We start from the raw sequence: 24,107 nt of genomic DNA on the forward strand, positions 1-24,107 counted from the left end.
TGTGCCTGAAGTGGGAATCGAACTCAGTTCCTCAGGACCAAAGTCCACCACCCTAACCACTAGGCCACTCCTCCATTCAGGTCATAAGTACCTGGCAGAATCCAAAGTAGTAGCAAGATTCATGCTACTGATCCCAGGGACAAGCAATGGCTTTCCCCCATATCTATCTCAATAGCAGTCTATGGACTTTTCCTCCTGGAACTTGTTCAAACCTTTTTTTTATAAACCCATATACATTAACTGCTGATAGCACATCCTCTGGCAACGAGTTCCAGAGTTTATTCGTTGAGTGAAAAAAAATATTCCTGATGTTCGTTTTAAAAGTAGTACCATGAACTTTCCTTGAGTGTTCCCTAAATTGATTTACGTTTACCTATTCTTCACCACTAAGTATTTTGTAAATCTCTATCATACCCCCCCCCCCCCCAGCCATCTCTTTTCCAAGCTGAAGAGTCTTAACCTCTTAAACCTTTCCTCATATGAGAGGAGTTCCATCCCCTTAATCATTTTGGTTGCCCTTCTTTGAACCTCTTCTAATTCTGCTATATCTTTTTTAAGATATGGCAACCAGAATTGCACATTCGATGTGTGGTCGCACAATGGAGTCATACAGAGGCATTGTAATATTATTTTTCTTATTTTCTATCCATTTCCTATTAATTCCTAGCATCCTGTTTGTTTTTTTGGCGGCTGCCACACACTGGGCAGAAGATTTCATCATATTGTCTACAATGACACCTAGATTTTTTTCTCTTGAGTGGCTGACTCCTAAGGGTGGATCTTAGCATCAAGTAAACTATGATTCAGATTATTTCTTCCCAATGTGCATCCACTTGTATTTGTCCACATTAAACTCTTCTTCTGCCGTTTAGATGGCAAATCTTCCAACTTCCTAAGGTCTTCCTGCAATTTTTCACAATCCACATGCATTCTAATAACTCGCAGGATTTTATCACTTCACTCGTTCCCATTTCCAGATCATTAATAATATGTAAATAGTACCGGTTCCAGTACAGATCCCTGCGGCATTCCACACTATTCACCCTCCTCCATTGAGACAACTGGCCAATTTAAACCCTACCCTCTGTTTTCTATCCATCAACCAATTCCTAATCCACAAACAGAAACATTGCCTCCTATCCTATGACTCTTAATTTTCTCAGGAGTCTCTCATGAGGGACTTTGTCAAACACTTTCTGAAAATCTAGATACACTACATTGACCGGCTCACGTTTATCCACTTGTTCATTCATTCATTCAGCAAAATGGTGAGGCAAAACTTGGCTGAATTCATGTTGACTCTGTCCCATTAAACCATGTTTGTCTATGTGTTTAGTAATTTTATTCTTTGTAATAGTTTCCACTGTTTTTGCACCGGCACTGACGTCAGGCTTACCAGTCTGTAATTTCTCGGGACCACTCTGGATCCTTTTTAAAAAGAGGTGTTACATTGGCCACCCTCCAGTCTTCAGTACTATGGATGATTTTAATGACAGGTTACAGATCACTAACAGCAAATCTTCAGTTTCATTTTTTTTTTTTGTTACATTTGTACCACATGCTTTCCCACTCATAGCAGGTTCAATGCGGCTTACATATTATATACAGTACTTATTTGTACCTGGGGCAATGGAGGGTTAAGTGACTTACCCCAGAGTCACAAGGAGCTGCCTGTGCCTGCAGTGGGAATCGAACCCAGTTCCCAGGACCAAAGTCCACCACACTAAACCACTAGGCCACTCCTCCCACTTCTGTCAGTACCCTAGGGTGTATACTATCCAGTCCAGGTGATTTACTACTCTTTAATTTGTCGATTTGGCTCAGTACATCTTCCAGGTTCTCCAAGATTTCTTTCCGTTCCTCTGCATCGTCACCCTTGAAAACCATTTCTGGTTTGATTCAGTCTTTCTGCTATAGCCCTGTTCTCCCTGAGTGCCCCTTTTACTCCTTGAAGATCTTAACTGTCCCATAGATTCCCTCACAGGCTTTCTGCTTCTGATATACCTGAAAAAGTTATTACTATGAGTTTTTGCCTCTGAGGCAGGTTTAATTTTGTATTCTGTTTTAGCCTTCTTATCAATGCTTTACATCTAACTTGCCAGTGCTTATGTTGTGTCTTGTTTTCTTCATTTGGATCTTCATTCAGACTTTACAGTGGCACTCCCACCTAGGCTAGGTCACTGTATACATTGGTTTGCAATTCAAACTTTTAGGGGCTTCCAAACTGTAAGGCAGAGTCTTTCTGATTTCCAGCAGGACAGTTGCACCATGTCAGATTACAGGGAGTGGCAAAATCCCATGTGATGGCTATTAGATGTTATGGAGGAAATCTTTGAGCAGTTTTTCATGTCATGTGATGCAGTTTATGCCACGTGTGTGATGGATTGTCACTGCTCTTCCAGCAGGAGAACCCCATGTTCAGCTCTTTGTTTTGTGACTGCAGATTGTAAAGTTGGCTTGCAGGTCCACAGCCAGGGGGGGCCCTTTGCATCTGTGGACCTGCAAATAGATTGTCAAAGGGAAACTCCTGGCCTGGCAGCACTCTGGGTACTTCATCTGCTTATTTTGGGCCCAGCTGTCCTATCCCAACAAATTTCTATTGGGCAGTGGCAGCTTGATCCTTCATTCCCAACACCTGGGGGATTTCCTTAACTTTCTGACCGTTCCCATTTTGCCAAGCCATGAAAGCCCACAGTTCCCTCCAAGAACTCTGTCTGTATTTTTGACAGTGTTCTAGCTGGTGAACTAGGAAATTATGGTGTTTTTTCCACAATGGATGTATTAGGAGACTAGGATGGATGTAGTGCAGTGTCAAAGCATTCAGCATTAGGAGAGGAAATCAATGTGTTTATTCTGCCTGTCAAATCTTTCCAAGGCCTAAAAGAGACCACTATTCCCCTGATCTTCACCATCTGAAGTTTGAGATTGAGGAGGGCAGGACCCCGGATGGCAGGGCAGTTCGTTTCGGCTACAATCCCTTGGAGTTTGAGAACTTCAGCTGGAGAGGATACGCGCAGATGTCTTCCATTCAGGTAGGAATCCCCTCCATATTTGAATTTTCATAGTAGCACATGAGTATTGTTTCTATAAAGCAAAAGAAGTACTTTCGAATACAAAGGATTTAATTTCTATAAAACACTCAGTGCCAAAATGTTAGCCTTCCGAGTTTGAGGATTTTCAGCCAAATTTAGGCATCTCGCAGGCCGATGCTCAGAATTGCCTCGGTAAAGCCAACAGCACAGAACCCATACCACCAGAACAGCACAGAAAACTAGCTCGCCAATGCTCAAAGGAAATGGTATTCAAATTATATGTGCGCTGTAAAAGCAAAAGCAAGAGGGAACGTGCATGGTGCGTGCGCAGAAGAGTTTTCCGGTAAACTCAGCTCTTATGCGTTTGCACTGCATTTGCATGTTATTTGTGCTCATCTTTGGCGTGCACATTGTCTCCAGCGTTAAGCTCTCTCAGCATTCTGAGCTCACTAACGCTGGCGCTAATCACCTCTTAACACTGGCATTACGTTTTGAGCATCAGCCCATCAGTCTTCAGCTGAAATTCTCCTAAACTTAGGGAGCTAAATTAGACCTGATGTTAGGTTTCTAAGTTAAGACAAATTAAGTGCTGAAAATAAATCCAAAGCACTTTGGGGGCAAGTCTATAACTGGGTGCCATGGTACAAGATGCCATTATAGAATACTGGGGTAAGTTGACATTGGATCATTTATGCCATGTTAATGGTAGGCATAACTGGGCCAATCTAGCATTCTGTCTTCCAAAGGTAGGAGGACACCTGGACCCTTGAAAATCAGTCTGTGTAGTAGATCGCAATGTGAAAGGTCAATTTTCATTGGAGCTTTCCAAGCACCTCAGTAACTGCAGACTCAGTGACTTGGTTATGGTTTTTTAAATTTATATACACTGCCTTTCCTCAAAGATAAAGTGGTGTATATTTTTATTTTATTTATTAGGATTTATTTACCGCCTTTTTGAAGGAATTCACTCAAGGAGGTGTACAGTAAGAATAGATCAAACATGAGCAATAGGCAATTACAGCAGTAAAAATATTCAAATAATACAAATTATGGCATAGTATACTATTTACAATGTCAACACAATACGTAATAGAACATTTTAATTCATAGTGAAGGCTACAAGCAAAGATGGAACATATAGATAGGTAACAGAGTAAGAAGAGTTAGAAAGTAAGGTGACTAATTTAAAGAAAGTTGCATATGAGGTCAGAGAGATGGTTAAATATTATCTCAGCTAGGGTAAGAGTGGATAAACATGTCCTGTTGCAGTATGTGCAGCCCGTGTCACTCCTTGTGTGTGTGAGTGAGACTAACAAGTTAGTTACTTCTTCGATTAAAGGCCTGGTTGAATAGCCTTTGTTCCTGCACATCTTTCTCGGCAACCGTTTTAAATTATTGACCCCTGTCTAATACAGCCTTGAAAATAAAAACCTTCCAATCGATATTCAGCCTGCAGAGGTCTATTTTTTTTTTTTTTAACGCTGACTGCGATGGGCAGAATTAACCCCAGGTATTCAATGTGGGCCTTGTCCGGGCACTGGCATTTAATATCTGGACTTAATTCTTTATGTGCTAGCTGCTGATCTTATGCAGGTCCTGGCTGATTATCATAAAACATTCTGGCCAGGTACCGACTTCCCCCTTCTGATTCCCCCCTCCACCCCCCCCCCCCCCCCCCCCTCCCCTAAAAGAAAATATGCCTTTGTGGGTCCCTGGTGGTCTAGGGGGAAACAGGTAGGAGTGATACCCACTCATTCCTGCCCGGTGCAGCCTGCTTTTCAAATGGCTGCAGTGACCTCTGGCTGCAGCCTTGTGGTACTTCAAATACAGCAGTATCTGAAGTACTTGTGGTACTTGAAGTATTGCAAGGAAGCTGCTTTTTGCTTTTTGATGCTGAAAGTCTGTTTTCTGTTTTAAGAGTTTCTCCTTCTTACACATTATCCAGTTCAGTGGTTTGGAGTTTGGTGCTCTTTGAAATGGATTCCTCATCACCACAATAACTATATATGTTGTTGAAAAGCTGTGGACCAGAAGACATGGATTTTGGTTTCTCATGACTGCTGGAATCCTGGTCACTAGAAGCCGTCAATGCAAGGTCCTGTCATCATCATTCAGCTACCCTCCGTGTGTTTTCATGCATATGGACCTCCAGAATGCAAGGCCACTTCTGTCTGCAACACACAACTGAAGGGTGTAGGGTCAAGTTGATGTTTGTAATAACTCTAGAGTGCATTTGTGAGTTGATATGAGCTGCATTCAGGTTCATTGCTCTGTCATGTTCAGTGCACCATGCTGGATTATTGTTTGGTGGTTTATGTTCAGTAAACAGCGTTAGTGATGTGTTTTCTTCTGCTTTTCTCTATCAGCCCAAGGTAGTGGTGACTGTCCACGTGACATCTCCTGACTTGTTCCATATTGTCTTCCGCTATGCCAATCGAGGGTCAGCCAGCGTGGAAGGGAGGGTGTCAGTTTTGGAGGAAGGAAAGGTTAATGGTTGTGAAAGCTGTAAGTGCACTTCTGCTCTTTCTTTTAGATTAACTAAACCTTGTTTCTGCAGCCTTCTGCTCCTCCAATAATAATGTCTGACACTGTGTTACCACTTCTGGCTCTGGCAAGCATTAGGGATCAACCTTTAACGTAGTACTGCACGACTACGCTAGAGGTCACGGCAGCTATTTTCAACAGGAGCCACAAGGGGCAGGAGCGAGTGGGGTTCACTCCTGTCCCAATCAATAGGCCTATTAAGGTAGGCTCAGGGAGACCTGCTGTGACTTGGGAGGAGGACTAGAAGAGGGGATCGAACTGTGTTCATTGGGAAGGAGGAGTGGGTTCCAGGTGGTATTCAGCTGGGACCGGAATAAGTTCTGGTGGCCAGAAGTCCAGTGAGACCTGGATATTCAATGCTGGTGCCCAGACGTGGCCCAATAAAGACATCAAGACACCCAAACCAACCACCCAACATGCTGAACAATAGAGGAGTTTGGGGTGAATCAGCTAGGGCGGGGCTCTAGAATGCTGATGTGCACAGCTGTGCTGTGGTGGTGACAGATATAATGCTGGGGATGGGGTTATGCCAGTGTCACAGCCCCCCTCCCTCCCCAGGACAGAACCAAGGTCAGTACTCTCAATTCACCCCTTCACCAAATATGGCCCTGTAGGGGAGATGCAGTAGATCTGAGATCCTGAGATCCCCACATTCTCTGTCTCCATATAGTAAATGTCGTTTTCGGGAAATGTACAAGGCTGAGCACACTAAAAGCTGGCTTCCTCAACTGACCATAGAACAGGCAGAGCAGCAGCACCTTCTCAACATAGCAGTGTTTTGCTTCAATGCCTCTGTGTTGTCCTGGAAAGTAACTTGTTGGGCTGGTCAATAGGGACCTCCCTTCTCTTCTGCAGTGGGCCCAGACTCTGGAAGATCCATACCTAGATCCTTCTGCTCCACAGCAGAGCCATGGGCCAGCACGAAGGTGGTTTCATAATAAGGTTACTACTATTACTACTACTACTACTTATCATTTCTGTAGTGCTACTAGACATACGCAGCGCTGTAAGGTTGATGTCTGCTCATTGGGAATAGGATGGAGAAGAGGGTCACTGAATCTCTTGTTCTGTCTTAAACTGTTGGGAATTTTTTTTCCTTTGACACAGAGTAATTAATTTGTTTTCCCCCCCCTGTTCTTGTTGTAGGTTCTGAACAGACCAAGCAGGTTGTCTTTGCTCCCAGCATGGAGCCAACGTTCGTTACTGTCCCTCAAAGCAGCTACGGGGGACCCTTTGTTCTGAACCCCAACACATGGTTTCTGGTCATTGAAGCTGAGGGCATACTGTTGGTAAGTGCCGTGTATACATACTCTCCAGCACTGGGGGCAAAACCTTATGTTCTCAGCTGATCTCCCTCCCTCTTTCTCTACAGGATTATCTGGTTTTGCTCCCCAGTGCTTATTATGAGGCCCCCATTCTACAGCTGAAGATCACCGAACCCTGTACATACACCCTGAACCCCGACCAAAGCAATCAAAAGTAAGAAACCCCGTCTTCTAATTACTGAGTGTAGTGTGATTCTGCAAATGTCCTCGAGCAAGCTCTGTAAACTGAAAGTGGACACAAGAAGAGACTGTCTTGGGAGACTAGGGGGCTTATTTTCAAAGCACTTAGCCTCCCAAAGTTCCATAGAAACGTATGGAACTTTGGGAGGCTAAGTGCTTTGAAAATATGCCTATAAGGAAATCTGTAATGGAGCTGTGGACATGGTGCAGGATTCCAGGGCAGAGAGGGGTCATAGTGGGAGAAGTTCTCCAAACAACACTGCAAAGAAAAGAATACTCAGGTGATCGAGATGGACCCTAAACCCTGAAACACTGGGTGGGAGAGCACAGAATTACTGAGTAGAGATTTACGACTGCCATAAACACCTTAAGGGAGAGATGCCATTTTTCTTTCCTCAAACAATGAGCTACTGTGTAGCTGCAAGGTGCTACATAAATATGGGGGTAGAAATTCAGCTGGTGGTGTTGAGCATTTTTGATAAAGGGGATGGGACAACTATCCTAAGAGGAAAGGCTGAAGCGGCTAGGGCTCTTCAGCTTGGAGAAAAGATGGCTGAGGGGAGAGAGGTCTATAAGATAATGAGTGGAGTGGAACTGGTAGATGTGAAACACTTGTTTACTCTTTCCAAAAGTACGAGGACTAGGGGGCACGCAATGAAGCTACAAAGTAGTAAATTTTAAACAAATCAGAGAAAATATTTCTTCACTCAACATGTAATTAAACTCTGACATGTTTTGCCAGAAAATGTGGTAAAAGCAGTTAGCTAAGCAGGGTTTAAAAAAGGTTTGGATAACTTCCTAAAAGAAAATCCATAAGCCATTACTAACATGGACTTGAGAAAGTCCATTGCTTATTTCTAGGATAAGCAGCCTAAAAAGTATTTTACAGTTTTGGGATCTTGTCAGGTATTTGTAACCTGGATTGGCCATTGTTGGAAACAGGATGCTGGTCTTGATGGCCCTTTGGACTGTCCCAGTATGGCAAACACTTATGTTCTTATGGCATTATTCCCAGATAGTCAGTGCTGGGCCATGTCTGGGCACCAGCACTGAATATCCAGATTTATGTGGCTGGTTATCACTTATGCGATTAAGTGCAATATTCAGCACTTAGCTGCCTAAGTGACACCACGTAAATATAGGACTACGTTTTATGTGGTCCAATTTGGCAGCTTAACTTAGGTGGAAGTGCCAGCTCCATTCCCGAACTACCCACAAAACGCCCGGCTCTCAGTTTAGCGGTCAGCGCCGATATTCAGTGGCCCAAACCGGTAAAGTAGCAGATAGCTTTGCATAGGCAATTTAATTAGCCAGGAGCCATTTCTGGCCAGTTAAAGTTCTTCAAATATCGACTCCCTGGTTTTTAAGTTATGCATCTTCTTTTATACCATTTTGTTAAATCCAACCATGTGTCCACATTGAAGGTCCCTTCATAAAACAAGGTTGTAGAAATGACATACAAATTTGCACATTTAGGGGGGCAGTTACCAAAATGGGCTACCGTCATTTTATGCAACGAGACCCTTTGCTAAAATAGCACAACTTGTGGTAAAATAGCACGTCTTAATGGTAGCCCATGTTCATAACTTTGCCCCTTAGTGAGCAAGAATATTACTGTCACAGTGAAGCTAACCGATTGCTGAACAGGATAATTCACAGTCATTCTACGGTACAGTAAATGACTCTCGGCAGCACCTGACATCTCTCATTTTGCCTGTGGTTTTCTCCCCCCAGCTGCCTTATGTACCAGTTTCTGCCTGTAGATGGTTTTCCTTCTGCCTCAGGGAGTGACGGAATGTGCAGACTGGACAACAGCCTCCCCAGGCCCTGTCAGACGGAGCGGCTAACCCCTAGACACCCCCTAATGATTGCCTGCAGTGGCAGTGATGTAAGTATGCCCATAACAGGGGGGCACAGGAAGGGTGTCAGCTGGGTGCTAGATCTAAGCATGTTACCATTTATCCAGCAGTTTAGTTCTGGAAGTCTAAGTGAAAAGTATTCTAGTTTTTCTTTGTTCTTATATGTAAGTAAACCCACACAGGATCTTCAAGGTGAGGTTAAGTAAAGCTGGGAGGAGCATCCAGTGAAACATTGGCACAAGTTCAAAGGATAGGCCCACTTTCCCATGGACCCCCCCCCCCCCACCCCCACGTCTATGCAACAGGATCGAATAATTCTCGTAGCCTTGATTGGCTGCGGAGGCCATGGTATGCTTGGCAATTGAAAGAGGTCAATTGAGACAAAAAGGTCATTGCTACCTTGCTTCAGGCTCAGAAATGCTCTACCTCCATGGTGTATGTGAGGGTGTGGAGGACATTCGAGGGCTGGTGTTCTGAGTGCGGACTTCCTGCCTTCTCTGTTCAGATCGTTCACATCCTAGCGTTTCTCCAGGCAGGTCTTCAAAATGGATTGGTGTTGGGTTCTCTAAAAGTTCAGGTTGCAGCTTTGGCCTGTTTTTGAGGCTGACTACGGAAGAAGTCTTTTGCAGCTTACCCAGATATCATTCGTTTCTTGCGGGGAGCAGGCCGCATGCAGCCTCCCTTTCATACACCATGTCCAGATTGGAAATTAATTTTGTCCTTTGGGCTCTTTAGAAGGCTTTTTTTGAGCCAAGAAGGCCTCCTTGAAGATCTTACGCTAAAGATAGCGTTCCTGGTGGTTTTTGCTTTGGCATGTAAGGTTTCGGAGCTTCAGGTTCTCTTTCGTCAGGATCCCTTTCTTTGCTTTTCGGAGACAGGGGTCTCCCTGCACACGGTTCTTTCCTTTCTTCCAAAAGTGGTATCAGCATTTCATCTCAACCAATCTGTGGAGTTTCCGTCCTTTCACAGAGAGGACAAAGAGGCTCAACATTCTTTCGTGTAGCTTCTTGATATGCGTACTCATTAGATACCTGGAAGTCATGAATGACTTTCGCAAATTGGACAGACTGGTTGTGCTTTTTGGGAAACAGGGGCTTGGCCTCTTGTCTTCCAAGCCCACAGTTGCTAGATGGCTGAAGGAGACTCTCACGTCAGCTTATTTGCTTGCAGGAAGCAGGCTCCTCAGGCCTTGTGGGCTCATTCTACAAGGAGTACAACAACATCCTGGGTGATTACTTTACTGTCTCAGGCAGAGATTTGAAAGGCGGTGACGTGGTCGCTGCCTGCCTTTGCCAAGCACTAAAGGGTAGATGTGGCACCATGCTCAGAAGCCAGTTTTGGGACTTCAGTCTTCAGGGCAGTGGCACCAGGATCCCAAACATGCTAGGGATTGCTCTTGAACATCCCATAGGTTCTGGAATAGTGGGAAGCTACATAATGGAAGGAGAAATTGGGTCTTACCTGATGATAATTTTCTTTCCATTAGTCCTTCCCACTATTCCAGAGGCCCGCATGAGGTTTCTGAGATGTTTAGTCAGTGTGAAGTAATGGCTCAGATAACGACTGTAACCTTGTATGGTGCTTCTTGCATATCTCTTGTTCTCTACAAGTTGTCCAGAGATGAGAGAGGTCCACACATGCTAGCTGCCCCGGTCCCCCTCCCTTCCTCACTACTCTGTCACCTCAGCTCCGCCTCCCGACATCCTCCGTCCTGTGCCCCGCCCCCTTTTGGGGTCGTCGCCGCCATTCCCCTCTTCCATCGGGCCCCCCCTCCCTCTTACCGGGCCCGTGCAGCGCCTCTCTCCTCTGTCCGAAGGCGCTGCACGGGCAAGAAGACAGCTGATGCCTGCCTTCGCCCAGCTTCGATGGCGCGTCTTTCTCCTGCTTTCTCCTGCTGGGCCCGCCCCTGTCTGACGTCAGGTTACTGACGTCAGACAGGGGCGGGCCCAGCAGGAGAAAGACGCGCCATCGAAGCTGGGCGAAGGCAGGCATCAGCTGTCTTCTTGCCCGTGCAGCGCCTTCGGACAGAGGAGAGAGGCGCTGCACGGGCCCGGTAAGAGGGAGGGGGGCCCGATGGAAGAGGGGAATGGCGGCGACGACCCCAAAAGGGGGCGGGGCACAGGACGGAGGATGTCGGGAGGCGGAGCTGAGGTGACAGAGTAGTGAGGAAGGGAGGGGGACCGGGGCAGCTAGCATTTTGCTTTTTCGGGGTGGGGGGAGCGGCGGAAAGTGGCGAGCAGCGGGGGGGGGGGGCAAGGCCGTCCGTACAGGACGCTCCTGATGAGCGCCCTTGCCCCCTCCCGACCCTTTTTTTTTATTTTTGATTTGATTTGGGAGCCATGTGCTTGTGATTTGACTGTATTTTGACTGTTTGTGGCATGCGCAGAGCAGCTAACATAACGCTTGGCTGCTCTGCGCATGATTTGGGGGCCGATTAACGATGTGTATTGTGATTCTTTGGTACATTGTACGTTTCAATACCGATCTCAGCATGTGTGACTTTTTTTTTTGGTGCATTTTTCGTTATTTTAAAATCGTTAGGGACTTTAACGATTTAGATTTTTTTACGTTTGGTTGCTGCATCTGCCTCTAAAAATCCACATTAGCAAAAGGACTTAAAATTACTTATCTTGGTTCCTATTTTTAGATGTTCTGATGATGACGATACCTTTTATTGGACAGATGTAAGAATGTGCCTGAGACCATGTGGTTTCCTTCTTTAGAGGAGGGTCCTGTTAGTTTGCTACCTCTTCTGTACCTGGAGCATCTTCAGCTGATTCAGGAAAAGATCTCAGTCTACCAAAAAACATATTCTGAATCAGTTGAGTGCTTAGAATTCTTTGTATTTTTAGAGGATACAAATACCTTAAGAAGTTGGTGTGTTTTTAGCTTAATGGATGTTGAAAACTTTCGTTTGCCCTCTCCCATATTTCTCTATTCCCTTCCCTAATGGAAGTTTCACCATCTAGAAATCCACCTGCAGATGTATGGTGCTCAGTCTCTGAGACAAAGGACAGTGTGGGGTGCAACTATTTACCAGCCAGAAAAATGCAAGGACCAATTGGATTGGCAGAGGATTTATTAAAATTTTGCCATTGGCATGGCAGTTTCCTCCTGAAATTTTTGGGCTCCCTGCTACAGTACCACGAGCCTTCATTGACCACTTTTCAGAACTTTCCCTTACTTTATTTTCCCTCCCTTACCCCTAGCCAACCTGAAGGTCCTTGGCCACAGATCAGAGCTCCCTCAAGAATTGGGTACATGTGCACTCTACTTCCAGCCAGTAGGTGTCACCATTGAGCCGTGGCTGAGATTCCCTCCCTTAGAGGCTGTGAATGATTCTTCTACAGCTGCCCTAGAGTAGAAAAGACCTGAGCTGGAAGCCAAACTGTCTTCAACTGACCACCTAGAACAGATTTCAAGGGGTAAGAAAATGTTGTCTCATATCTATCCTGCACTTATTCTAGGGTTATCAGCTTTGTATATTATCTGAACATTCAATTTACTGAGAAGAATCTAGAATTTCTTTTGAAGAAATGAAAGATTGATTTCTCAAACTACTTAATTCTCACTTTGTAGCCCAAAGTCTATGAACCAGTAGGAGGTACGTTCACTCTTCAGTGCTACCAGTTTCAGAATATCTTTTGGGTATTTCCGAATCTGAGGTATTTTTGAAGGTGTGTTTGGATTTTCTACTTACAGGTGGACATCCATTTCCGGCTTGTTGTTCCTGAACCTGGCCGATATATTCTCTTACTGGAATATGCCAATGAGGCAGCTGTGCAGAGCGCTGGCATCACTGTCACCTCTCCAAATGTGGATGTACAGCAAGGGTCCTTCACCTTTTACCCTTGCAGTTTCAGGTAATGAAAAGTCTGTAACAGGACCAAGAGGGTAGTTCTGTAAAAGGGTGCCTAGGATAAGAGGGTATGAAGGTACTTGCTTGTCTTTATAAAATACAATGTCCGTGCCAATATTTGTTATGTGTGCACATAAATTATAATCTGTGTGCATACTTGTACACATTCTGCCCAAACGCCACTCCTCTGCATGTCTACTCTGCCCAAGCTCCACCCCTGTGCACACCCACTGTGACGAAACATTGCATCATGTCATGGTGTATATTTTGCAACTTGTGTATTCTCTAAGGAGTCATTTACCTTCGTATTTTGCCACATAGTTCACTGCTTATAGTACATGCCCCCTTATGGAAATGCCCCCAAAAGACTGAATGGCACGCTGTGCATGATCCTTGTATATTCTTTCGAAGTTCTTTTTATTTGCTTTTAATATTTTTTTGACATTTTTCAACTGATGAGATATACAAAACCTTGACTGAATGCTGTCAGATAGGATTTATTTATTTGTTACATTTGTATCCCACCTTTTCCCACTTATTAGTAGGCTCAAAGTGGCTTACATAGTTCCGGAGAGGTGGTTACAGACTCCGGTGTGAACAAATACAGTATAGGGGTACTATTACAGTGACAAATACAGTAAAGACGTATCAGTAAATAGATTGGGGTGATTCAGACAAAATGTTAGGGTGTGATCATGCGTCGGGGTTGGAAACTGTCCGTTTCTTGATTAAAATGCCATATTTCATTATTCGGTATTTATGTCAGATACTGTGGGGTATGCCTTCTTGAACAGGTGAGTTTTTAGGGTTTTTTCAGAATTCTAGATGATTATACTGACTGATCCAGTTCCAATCTCCTGACTTGGGTTGATCAATGCTGGAAACAGAATACTAGGCTTGATGGACCTTCAGTCTGTCCCAGTACGGTAAGGCTGCTACTACTACTTTTTGCTCATGGGAGTGGAAGTAGCAGGGCGCCCCAACCACCTTCCTCTTTCAGCTCAGGAGGAAACCTCGCTTCTACGATCAGATCTGCAGTTCTGAACCGATTCCGCGGGAACGCAGAGATCGGGAGATTGCAGTGGGCATGGTGGGGTGGGAGGACAGGAGGGGGAGTGTGACCATGTGACAGTTCAGTGCATTTTTCAATGATAACATTTCACTACTGTTAAAGTGTTACCATTTTATGTTCTTCAGTCACTAATGCCTGTGTTTACTAAGCGGCGCTATGGGGGCACATTAAGCCTGCATATCTCTACATAAAGGCTAATTCCTAAGAATCTTATCACCACAAATTTACAGACTTGGATTTCTGCGAAACTTTTATATCAAAAGTATTTATTTGGAGTACTCTATTTACCATATAAGATACTATGCAAGATCATATGTGCATTACATGCAGTCGCATTACACAAGACACACACAAACACACACACAAAAAAATGCAAAGACTAGCTCCACTCAAACCAGACTACCTTACAATCCTTGGTGGTCTGGTAGTATAGTCAGGGCAGGAGTGATCCCCAGTCATTCCTGCCCATGTCAGTTCTACTCCCAAAATGACTGCCGTGACCTCTTGCATCTCATTTGCATGTGAACTCCTTTGTGCATTGGTCACTGTTTGCAACTCGATAACTTTTCCCCAGGCACCCGTATTTAACGGGTGCCTTTGTGCATCAGCCCCTGACTATACAAAGTAGAGTTGTCAGTGTTGTGTCTAAATCACTTGTGGACATCTGGACATGAGCTGCTTTAACTCTTTCTGAATGGGCTGTGCTCTGATCTTGCTGCTGCTTTTCTTTGCAGTTTCCTGTGCCGTGGAGTGACGTTGGGTTCTCAGAATGGCCTGATAACTTTTGAACTCAGTACGGAAGCCAATATACGTGTGATTGCAGAGCGTGCCCAGTTCCTCTTGGTAAGCTCCCAGCAAAGACTGGAGAGAAGACAGCGTGGGAGGAGGAATCACTGAGTTGTATATGTTCAGACTTGGGCTCAGCCCTGGTTTGTGTTATTCCACAATTAGCAGAAATGGGCTTGTATGAGGCTACAGCCAGGACATGCTGGATTGGGGAGAGAGGGAGCTCTTTACTGCACATGTGAGCTGCCAGGGCTCCTAGCCTTTCTCTCAAACTCAAACCAAGAGAGCAAAGAGAGAGAGAGTGGCTTTAACCTTTAAATGACAGAATATGGGTAAATTGGTATGCTGGAACCAGTGGCGTTCCGAGGGGCGCTGACACCCGGTGCGGATCGCCGATGCGCCCCGCCCCCCCCGGGTGCAGCGCCCCCCCTCCATGCAGCGCGACCCCCCCTCCGGCGAAAGGACACCCGCCACCCCGGCGAAAGAACCCCCCCCCCCCCCCCCCCCCGGGTGCACGCCGCTGGGGGGGGTGCCACGCGCCGGTCAGCGTCGTTGGTTTCCATGCTCCCTCTGCCCTGGAACAGGAAGTAACCTGTTCCGTGGCAGAGGGAGCATGGAAACCAACGATGATGACCGGCGTGGCACCCCCCAGCGGCGTGCACCCGGGGCAGACCGCCTCCCCCCCCCTTGGTACGCCACTGGCTGAAACTGCCCCAGCTCCCCAGGGTTTTATTCCTGTGACTCCTCCTTGAGTGGCCTGAAGTCTGAATTTTAAACCATAAGTTACACAAGTCATGATCAGGGCTTAGGGCTCTTTAATTTTGCAAGGTTCAATGTCTGACTTGAGTGGCCTGAAGTCTGAATTTTAAACCATAAGTTACACAAGTCATGATCAGGGCTTAGGGCTCTTTAATTTTGCAAGGTTCAATGTCTGATGGGACTGAATAGCTGGTAAAATGGTAGTTTTCTTGTTCACAGAGTCCTGTCCCCAGAAAGCCTGTAACAGTGATTCCCAAACCTGTCCTAGTCAGGTTTTCAGGATATCCACAATGAATATTCATGAGATCAATTTGCATACATGGACTCCTTGGTATGCAAATCTATCTTATGCATATTCATTGTGGATATCTTGAAAAGCTGGAGTTCGACCTGGCCTGTAATCTAGCTGAGAAAATAGGAGATAAAATGATAGCCAGTGTCCAGAGCTAGCTTCAGGTCTTCTTGTCTCCAGTCATTTTCACTAACCTCCAAACTCACCTGAGCTCTCCTAGTAAGAGCACAAATGTAAGATTGTTGTATTGTTTGCTGTCCCGTGTGAGACTCGTTTCTCATTTACATTCCATTCCTTTTCTTTCCATAGCACAAAGTGACCCTGATTCCTTATGACAAATTTACCCTGGAATTCACTGAGCCAAAGATTCACTGCATTAGCACCCATGGGACCTTTTCACCCAGCAGGTAATGGAGTCCGGAGGGAATGTTAACATTTACAAACCACTTCTGCAGTTCACAGCAGGTGCAGACCATAAAAGTGACTTGTTAAAATCAATTCTGGCCATTTAACTCACTAAACTGCCAAAAGGTATTCATTTTGAGGGAGGTGGGGTTAAGGGTATTCTGGGCCCATGCCTAAAACTTATGTATTCAGCTGCTGAACAACTAGCTTATCTGTTCAAGTGTTGGCATGCCAGTAGCAAGTATAATTTTAAACGAACCAGTTTTCTGTTTAGAGTTTGTTCAGTAACCTCACTTAAACATTTACGACCGCTGAATATACATATAATTTTAAAGAAATATCTAATCAGTGTTTCTGCCACAGAAAATCTGCTTCAGATATTGGAAGAGGCATGCATTTTTTGTGAAATTATGACCTAGCTTTTGCGGTGAAATATTAATTCTGTGTTATGGTTTCACAATTAGCCGAAGAGCAGCACTGCTGGCATACTTTGTAGGAAGGATAATATGAACTGTGAACTTGTTTGTAACGCAGTGAGAATGTTTGGTCACTCTCAGCGCAGTCTGATTGGCCAGCGGCGTGCATGGCATTGTGGTTCCTTACTTACACACCACTGTATCTATTCTGTATCAGCGGTTCCTGCATTCCATCAAGGTTTCAAAAACCGTCCCAGTCTCTCATCCTTACAGAAGGCCAGATGGGGTCTATCCCTGCAAGCATACCTCTGTCCCATGGATTCATAGCCGTTCCGGTGGACCCTCACACAACACCTCAGCAGCCATCTCGACCTCCTACTATGGTGGTCTCAAAGGAACTGGTCATGCTACAGTTTCCTCAGGTGTGTCATGTCCTGGAAAAGGGGTAGAAAGGTATTCACCATCCGGTGTCTCTGCTTAGGAGTGAATGGTGGTTTCACAGGATGGCTTGAGTTGCTTATTTAAAAAAGGAAGGCCTTTCAAAACCGTCTTCTTGATAGCAGAAGCACTTAGCTGGAGTTTATTATTTCTGTGGCTTCACAATTACAGCAGTGACGGCGATCTTCCTGTTTCAGCTTCTATGACCTTAGATACAATAAATTATCGGTAAACCTTTACTGTGGAGAAATAAAAAGTCAGTCTGTTTGATATTAAGAGGCAGGGGCTTCATGTCGATTTGGAAAGGTAAGAGCAGTAATGTGGGAGGTTTAGGTGGAGTATAGGTGAAGGTGTGACCGGGCGGTGTTAAATTGTTCTAATGTCAGCTCTTTTCTTGTGCAGAATGCTGTGGTGTACAGTAATCGGATTCAGACTCTGGGGCGCTATGCCTTCATTCTCCATTACTATCAGCCCAGCTACCCCACCTTCCAGATAGATGTGCTGGTGAATGGAGGGCGCATCTGGCAAGGTGAGAAAACCAAGCTGGCAGCCTGGATGTCATAGAGCCAAGTCAATGGGCCAGGGAGAGGGATTAAAGCCTCTTTCATCAAGGAGAGCTGAGTTAGAGCAGAAAGTGGTCAGGAATGGTGAGGATTTGAAGAAAGAAGTGAAGGATTAAGGGGTTGGTTCAGCTTTGGCACAGCAAGATAGGAAAAAAAAAGGGGGGGGGGGGGGAGAGAATGGATCCTTAACAGGCCTTAGCGCTCATGTTAAAGCTCTAATTCATGGCTTTATATCATGTCTGAGTTGGTTTCATCTTTCTGAAGCAAGTAAAATACTGAACAATAATATCTGAGTTCGATTCCCACTTCAGGCACAGGCAGCTCCTTGTGACTCTGGGCATTGCCCCATGTAAGCCGCATTGAGCCTGCCATGAGTGGGAAAGCGCAGGGTACAAATGTAACAAAAATAAAATAGATACTATTGGAGATTCTACATGGAATGTTGCTACTATTGGAGATTCTACATGGAATGTTGCTATTCCACTAGCAACATTCCATGTAGAAGCCTGCGCGGCCACATTGGTGTCCGCAAGGACCGGCTTCTACATGGAATGTTGTTAGTGGAATAGCAACATTCCATGTAGAATCTCAATAGTAGCAACAGTGGAAGAGTGGCCTAGTGGTTAGGGTGGTGGACCTTGGTCCTGGGGAACTGGGTTTGATTCCCACCTCAGACACAGGCAGCTCCTTGTGACACTGGGCAAGTCACTTAACCTTCCATTGCCCCATGTAAGCCGCATTGAGCCTGCCATGAGTGGGAAAGCGTGGGGTACAAATGTAACAAAAAAAAAATATCTAGGGACTAATTATTTAGCTTGCTTATAATTAGGGATTCTGATTCTAGGTTTCAGCACTTAGGATGCTAAAAAAAAAAAAAAACAGGAAAGTAAAACAGGTGCTGCCTTAGATCCACTGCTCTGTGTTTTCCAGCTTATTCACACCGATGACCTCTTAACTATACAAATATATGTATTTGATTCTACCAGAAAAACACAGATAAATACAGTTTTTGTACTCCCAAAGAACCCCTAATTAACTGAGTGACAAATTTACAATTTATAAACTCCTAAGACCAAAAGCCATGTTTATATGATACGCTACACAATAAGACAAGGCTGATTTGTGTTATTTTGTTTATAGGATACTCTAAGATATTCTACACAGTAAGACAGACTGATTTTTGCTATTTTCAGGCATGGTGAATGCATCCTTCTGCCCTCATGGCCACGGATGCCGGAGCCTGGTGGTATCAGAGAACCGGATCATCCTGGACCTGACAGATAACGATCTCTCTGTCACTGTGCGTGTGCCGGAGGGCAGGAGGCTCTGGCTGGTGAGTGCTGACCCTGTAAACATCCCCGTCAGTACTTATGGGGCTTTCCTGTTCTGCCTGTTCTTGGTAGTTGATTCGTAGGATTTTTGTTGATGGAGCACCATGCCTCGGTACTTGGTACTTTGTAAAATCTGTGACCTGTTTATATCTTGAGTGCTAAGTGCCATCGGCAACCTATAACCACCATTGGTAACGGGGCATCCATGACACTTTGTGTTAACTGTCTCTTGGCTGCCATGAAGACTCAGTGTTCATTCCTTCTGGGCTCTTTGCTTTCTTTTTCTTGTAGGATTACATCCTGGTTGTACCAGAAGACAGTTATAGCTCAGATTCCCTCATGGAAGAACCAGTGGACAAATCTTATGAGTTTATTAGCACCTGTGGAGTCAACAGTTTCTACATCAAGTAAGTATTAAAAGACAGCTCACTTAAGTGCTAAGTTTAATTACAGGGGCCAGATGTACTCAGATCCTATGGTAGATGAGACTACATATAATGTTTCAGAGATTATTGTTCATCGTCGCCTACAAGGCCCCCCAAAGCAGTTTAATCTCAGTTTTAAAAATAGCAGTTTTCTTATTTTTAAACAACTCCCCACCCCCCCAACCAACTCCGCAGACTGTTTGAGGCTTGCTGTGTTATACCAGGAAGAGCAGCTACATCATACAAAATGCTGTGACCTCTTCACCCTTTTCTTTTGCAGCCCTCTGACATCTTCCAAGTTCTGCCAGGCTTCAGCCATCTCGCTCTCCCTGTTCTACAATAAAGGGGCTCAGCCCTGCAAGTGTCATGAGGCAGGGGCCCTGGGGACATCCTGTGAGACTTTTGGAGGGCAGTGTGCCTGCAAACCAAACGTTATTGGACATGACTGCTCTCGTTGTGGCACCGGCTACTGGGGCTTCCCCAGCTGCAGACGTGAGTTCAGACACCACCTTTGTCCGTTCACAGGCTGACGCCTAGTGTCATATGTATGCTATTTATTTATTCAGGTGTTTCTGTTGTGCGTTCCCTCAGAGTGCTGTGCATTAAGAGGAAGGGGGGAGACATGGTACTCTCTGATTAGTGCAGCTGATTGTGATGTTTTTATTCATGTTCTCTTGTAGCTTGTGATTGTGGCCCACGCTTATGCGACGAGGGGACTGGGCTGTGTATCTGCCCCCCACTTACCGTGAAACCAGAATGCACAGTCTGTGAGCCTCAGACCTTTGGCTGCCACCCTCTGATTGGCTGTGAAGAATGTAATTGTTCTCGAGTGGGAGTCCAGGAGCTGATAGAGCCAGGGTGTGACTTGGAGAATGGACAGTGCACGTGAGTACTGAATGCATGGACCACCTGGTCCTGTAGGGGGACACTGCTCCTGGATTATATACCAGGACACATTAAGGGCCACTTTCCACCAGCCTGCCTTCACCTAGGTGCAAAGTTGGGGTGCATTTTTGTGCACAAGTATCTTTAGAAACGTTTCAAAGAGGATCTACCCCAGTAATCTGTCTTTGAAAATTAGCTCCTGCAGATCTTGCACTCAGTATTTGTGCAATTGGAGAAATTGGAAAAACTACACACGTGCATTTAAAAATTCAATTCGTGGAGGGTAATTTTTTTGCAGGTTATTTTAAGAGCCATTTATCTTTTTCTTAGCAGGCTTTATAAAGTAATCAGAAATTGCAGCCATTGGTTTCACTTTAACCAATCCATGATAGCTCCAGTGATGTTATTGTGAGATGTATATTGGCACCTTCCATTTCATAGCTTCCCACTATTCCACAACCTGTGGGATAGTTGTGTCCATCAACTAGCAGGTGGAGATAGAGAACTGAAAACTGAACTGAGACATTTGACATCCAGTCCAGCTCCTCGGTATTTTCTGTCTCTAGCGGGTGGATGGGCACACTTATCAGCATTTGGTTCTGAGTGATTTGCTCCTGGTCCAGTGGTCAACTGGTCCTCAGTTGAGCTTTGCGGATAGCTTGAATCTGGAGGTCTTCAGATCCCTAGCTCTGGTGACCCGCGAATTTACTTCTTCCTTCCCTTCCCTTCCCTTCCCTTCACTTCACTGTTTCCTGTGGAACACTCCTTTTCTAGCACAATAACCTTAAGGAAAAAAAAAAGAGAAAGAAAGAAGGTTTACTGGAGATCTTGGGACAGAGTATCCTTCCTGATTCTTTCTCATCTGGTGTAGGACATGTGGAGACTGTGAGCTCGAGGGGAGCAGCAAGCAGTGGTAAGTCCGACTCAAGTTTGACTCAGAACCGCTTGGAGGGCTGCAAGTTCTGCTTGGTACAGGGAAGGGATCCTGACTTAATGCTTGGGACTGTGTTGTGCTGCGCTCGTGCCAGTCGGGATGAATGGTGACTGCCACAGAGGCAGTTAAGCGTTTTCCTGCTGTGGGACCCACCAGCCCACAAGCTGGGAATCCCGCGGAATGCGGGGGAAACGGGCGGCAGCAGCATGTATTCAGATTTGGCACAGCATCCAAATATCCAAAGTGTACCAAAGTTTCCAATTTATATATGAAAATCCAATATTATAGCTACAAAGCTGCAAATATACTACTATTTATAAATGCACCCGATGTGACTCTGACTCTCAAGTGTTACCCAGTCACCAAACAGTGGAGAAAAAAGGCCTCAGTAATACCACCCAGCAAGCCTATATTTTCAGCTATAAGGCGTGGGCTCGGTATAACATCATCTTACCTGGAAAAAAAACTCCAGTTTTTTTATGCTTTAGTGTTCGCTGAAAAGTCCAAGTAACAAACTTGTACATATATGCAGGACACAGAATGCAAAAAATCAATCTAATGTAATTTCATGCAATGTTCAGTCCCATCTCATAATTGCCACTACGTCTCAGATCTACAACTTAGATGCAACAGCCCCCCAGCACTTATCTGATGATCAAACCAGTGTCTCCAATTCCTCCAGCGCTGTGCTGCTCCAATTCACCACCAAGTTGAGTCCACATAACCCAACAGGGAGTCCCCATTTCTCCGAAGCTGCATCAGGGGTTCTTCTCCTGTGTCCAGACTGCTGAGTCGAAAACACGGCAGGTAACTGACAAAAAATGCCATCGTCACTCTATAAATAGATCAAGCTCCTCCCACTTTCAATCTGATTATCCAATCAGTCCTAGTAGTGTACCATGACGTCACTCTCATCACTCTAGGCGGCTGACTTTAAAAAAGTGCCGACCACTCCACCCGGAGCAGCACAGCTCTGGAGGAATTGGAGACATTGCATTGTGAGCGGTTTATACAATAGCCCCTGATGCAGCCCTTCTGGGCGAAACATGGCCTGTGTCGGGCAACATTTGGTATATGGTACTACAAATAAAGTTTTTATATATTTTTTTACTGATCTGCTCAATAGATTCATCTCCTCAGTCAAGGCGGGCCAGGATCTAGGTTCTGGGGTTTATTACAGTGGAAGTGGTGCCATGGGCAGAGGCTCATATGCGGCCATTACAGGAGTCTTTTCTCAGCCCCTGGTCTCCAGTGTCACAGAAGTATGACCTTCATCTTCCTTGGACGCTGGTTGCCAGCAGCAGTATGCAGTGATGGTTGTTGCCCAGGAATTTGACCATCTGAGCCCCCTTTCTGATACACAATGGGAGGTGGTGACAACGGAAGCCAGCAAGTTGGGTTGGGGAGCTCATTACAAGTTCCACCTGGACAGAACATGAGTCACGGTGGTTGATATATCGCTTGGAGCTCAGGGCAGTTCAGAATGCTTTATGCAGCTTTGCTCACTTTCTGGCTGGGGCCCCAGTCCAAGTTTTCTCTGACAGTGCAACAGCGGTGGCTTATATTAAAAAGCAAGGCAGGACCTGCAGCCATCTAGTGGCGGTGGAGGTAGCTTCCCTTATGAGTTAGGTGGAGAAAAATCTCTGCTTTTTAGCAGCTCACATCGCTGGGTCCTTGAATGTGGAGGTGGACTTTCTCAGCAAGCACTCCTTGGACCTTGGAGAGTGGGAGCTATCCAGTCAGGGTTTTCAGCTGATAGTGGACCAATGGGGTTCTCCGCTGCTGGACATGATGGTGATGAAAAGGAATGCCAAGGTGCCTAAGTTCCTCAGCCGTTGGAAAGAACTATGCATGATGGGGGATCGATGCCCTACTGCAGCCCTGGTTATAGACACATCTACTGTATGTCTTCCCCCCCCCCCCCCCCCCCCTTGGCCCATGGTAGGCCTTGTGTTGAAAAGGATCTCATTGCACCGGGGTCGAATAATTCTCATAGCCCTCAGATTCATCACAGAGGCCATGGCATGTGGACCTGATTCAGCTGCTGGATGGGGATCCTCTCGCCTTCCGCAGGTACTTGGCCTACTGAAGCAAGGTCCGGTTCTCATGAAGGATCTGTGCCCCTTTGGTCTTACAGCTTTGTTATTGAAAGGACTTGGTTGAGACGAAAAGGTAAATTCTAATTTTGTCATGGCTACCTTGCTTCAGGCTCAGAAATGCTCTGCATTCATGGCATATGTGAGGTTGTGGAGAACATTCGAGGGCTGATGTTCTGAGCGTGGGTATTCTCCCTTCTCTGCTGAGATTCATGCATATCCTAGTGTTTTTACAGGCAGGCCTTCAGAAAGGATTGGTGTTGGGTTCTCTAAAAGTTCAGGTTTCAGCTTTGACCTGTTTAGAGAAGACATCTTTTGTGGCTTACCTGGATCTTGTTCAGTTCCTTCGGGGTGTGGGACCCTTCCAGCCTCCCTTTCGTACACCATGTCCTGAGTGGAACCTTAATTTAGTCTTTCAGGCTCTTCAGAAGCCTCCTTTTGAGCCACTCCAGAAGGCCTCTTTGAAAGGTCAGTATTGTTTGTGGCTGTTGCGTTGGCACATAGGGTTTCGGAGCTTCAGGCTTTCTCTTGTTGGGATCCCTTTCTTTGCTTTTCGGAAGTGAAGATCACACAGTTCCTTCCTTTCTTCCAAAAGTGGTATCAGCACTTCATCTCATTTAATTTGTGGAGCTTCCGTCCTTTCACAGAAAGGACAGAGAGGCTTAGTATTCTTCCTTGAAGCTTCTCAATGTGCGTAGAGTCCTCATTCAGATAGCTAGAAGTCACAAATGAGTTTTGTGAATCGGACAGACTATTTGTGCTCTTTGGTAAGCAGAGGCTTGGCCTCATGGCTTCTAAGCCCACAATTGCTTTATGGCTGAGGGGCGACTATCGCGTCAGCTTATTTGCTTGTGGGGAAGCAGGCTTCTCAGGATTTGCGGGCTCATACGAGGCGTACAGCGGCAT

General features: G+C 45.5%; 1 protein-coding gene across 1 annotated transcript in view; it reads left to right on the plus strand.

The window, feature by feature from the left end:
* Positions 1-24,107, plus strand: part of LAMA5 (laminin subunit alpha 5) — a 297,353-nt gene that overhangs the window by 151,409 nt on the left and 121,837 nt on the right. The window contains exons 22-35 of the mRNA XM_030212484.1: positions 2,876-3,032; positions 5,399-5,537; positions 6,723-6,865; positions 6,949-7,055; positions 8,816-8,969; positions 12,643-12,803; positions 14,606-14,714; positions 16,018-16,115; positions 16,747-16,951; positions 17,370-17,496; positions 18,724-18,863; positions 19,153-19,268; positions 19,567-19,778; positions 19,967-20,171. Of these exons, the coding sequence (XP_030068344.1) occupies positions 2,876-3,032; positions 5,399-5,537; positions 6,723-6,865; positions 6,949-7,055; positions 8,816-8,969; positions 12,643-12,803; positions 14,606-14,714; positions 16,018-16,115; positions 16,747-16,951; positions 17,370-17,496; positions 18,724-18,863; positions 19,153-19,268; positions 19,567-19,778; positions 19,967-20,171 (2,073 nt within the window). The remainder of the gene's footprint in view (positions 1-2,875; positions 3,033-5,398; positions 5,538-6,722; positions 6,866-6,948; positions 7,056-8,815; positions 8,970-12,642; positions 12,804-14,605; positions 14,715-16,017; positions 16,116-16,746; positions 16,952-17,369; positions 17,497-18,723; positions 18,864-19,152; positions 19,269-19,566; positions 19,779-19,966; positions 20,172-24,107) is intronic.

The sequence above is a fragment of the Microcaecilia unicolor genome, chromosome 8, assembly GCF_901765095.1.
Source record: "Microcaecilia unicolor chromosome 8, aMicUni1.1, whole genome shotgun sequence".
Classification (NCBI taxonomy): domain Eukaryota; kingdom Metazoa; phylum Chordata; class Amphibia; order Gymnophiona; family Siphonopidae; genus Microcaecilia; species Microcaecilia unicolor.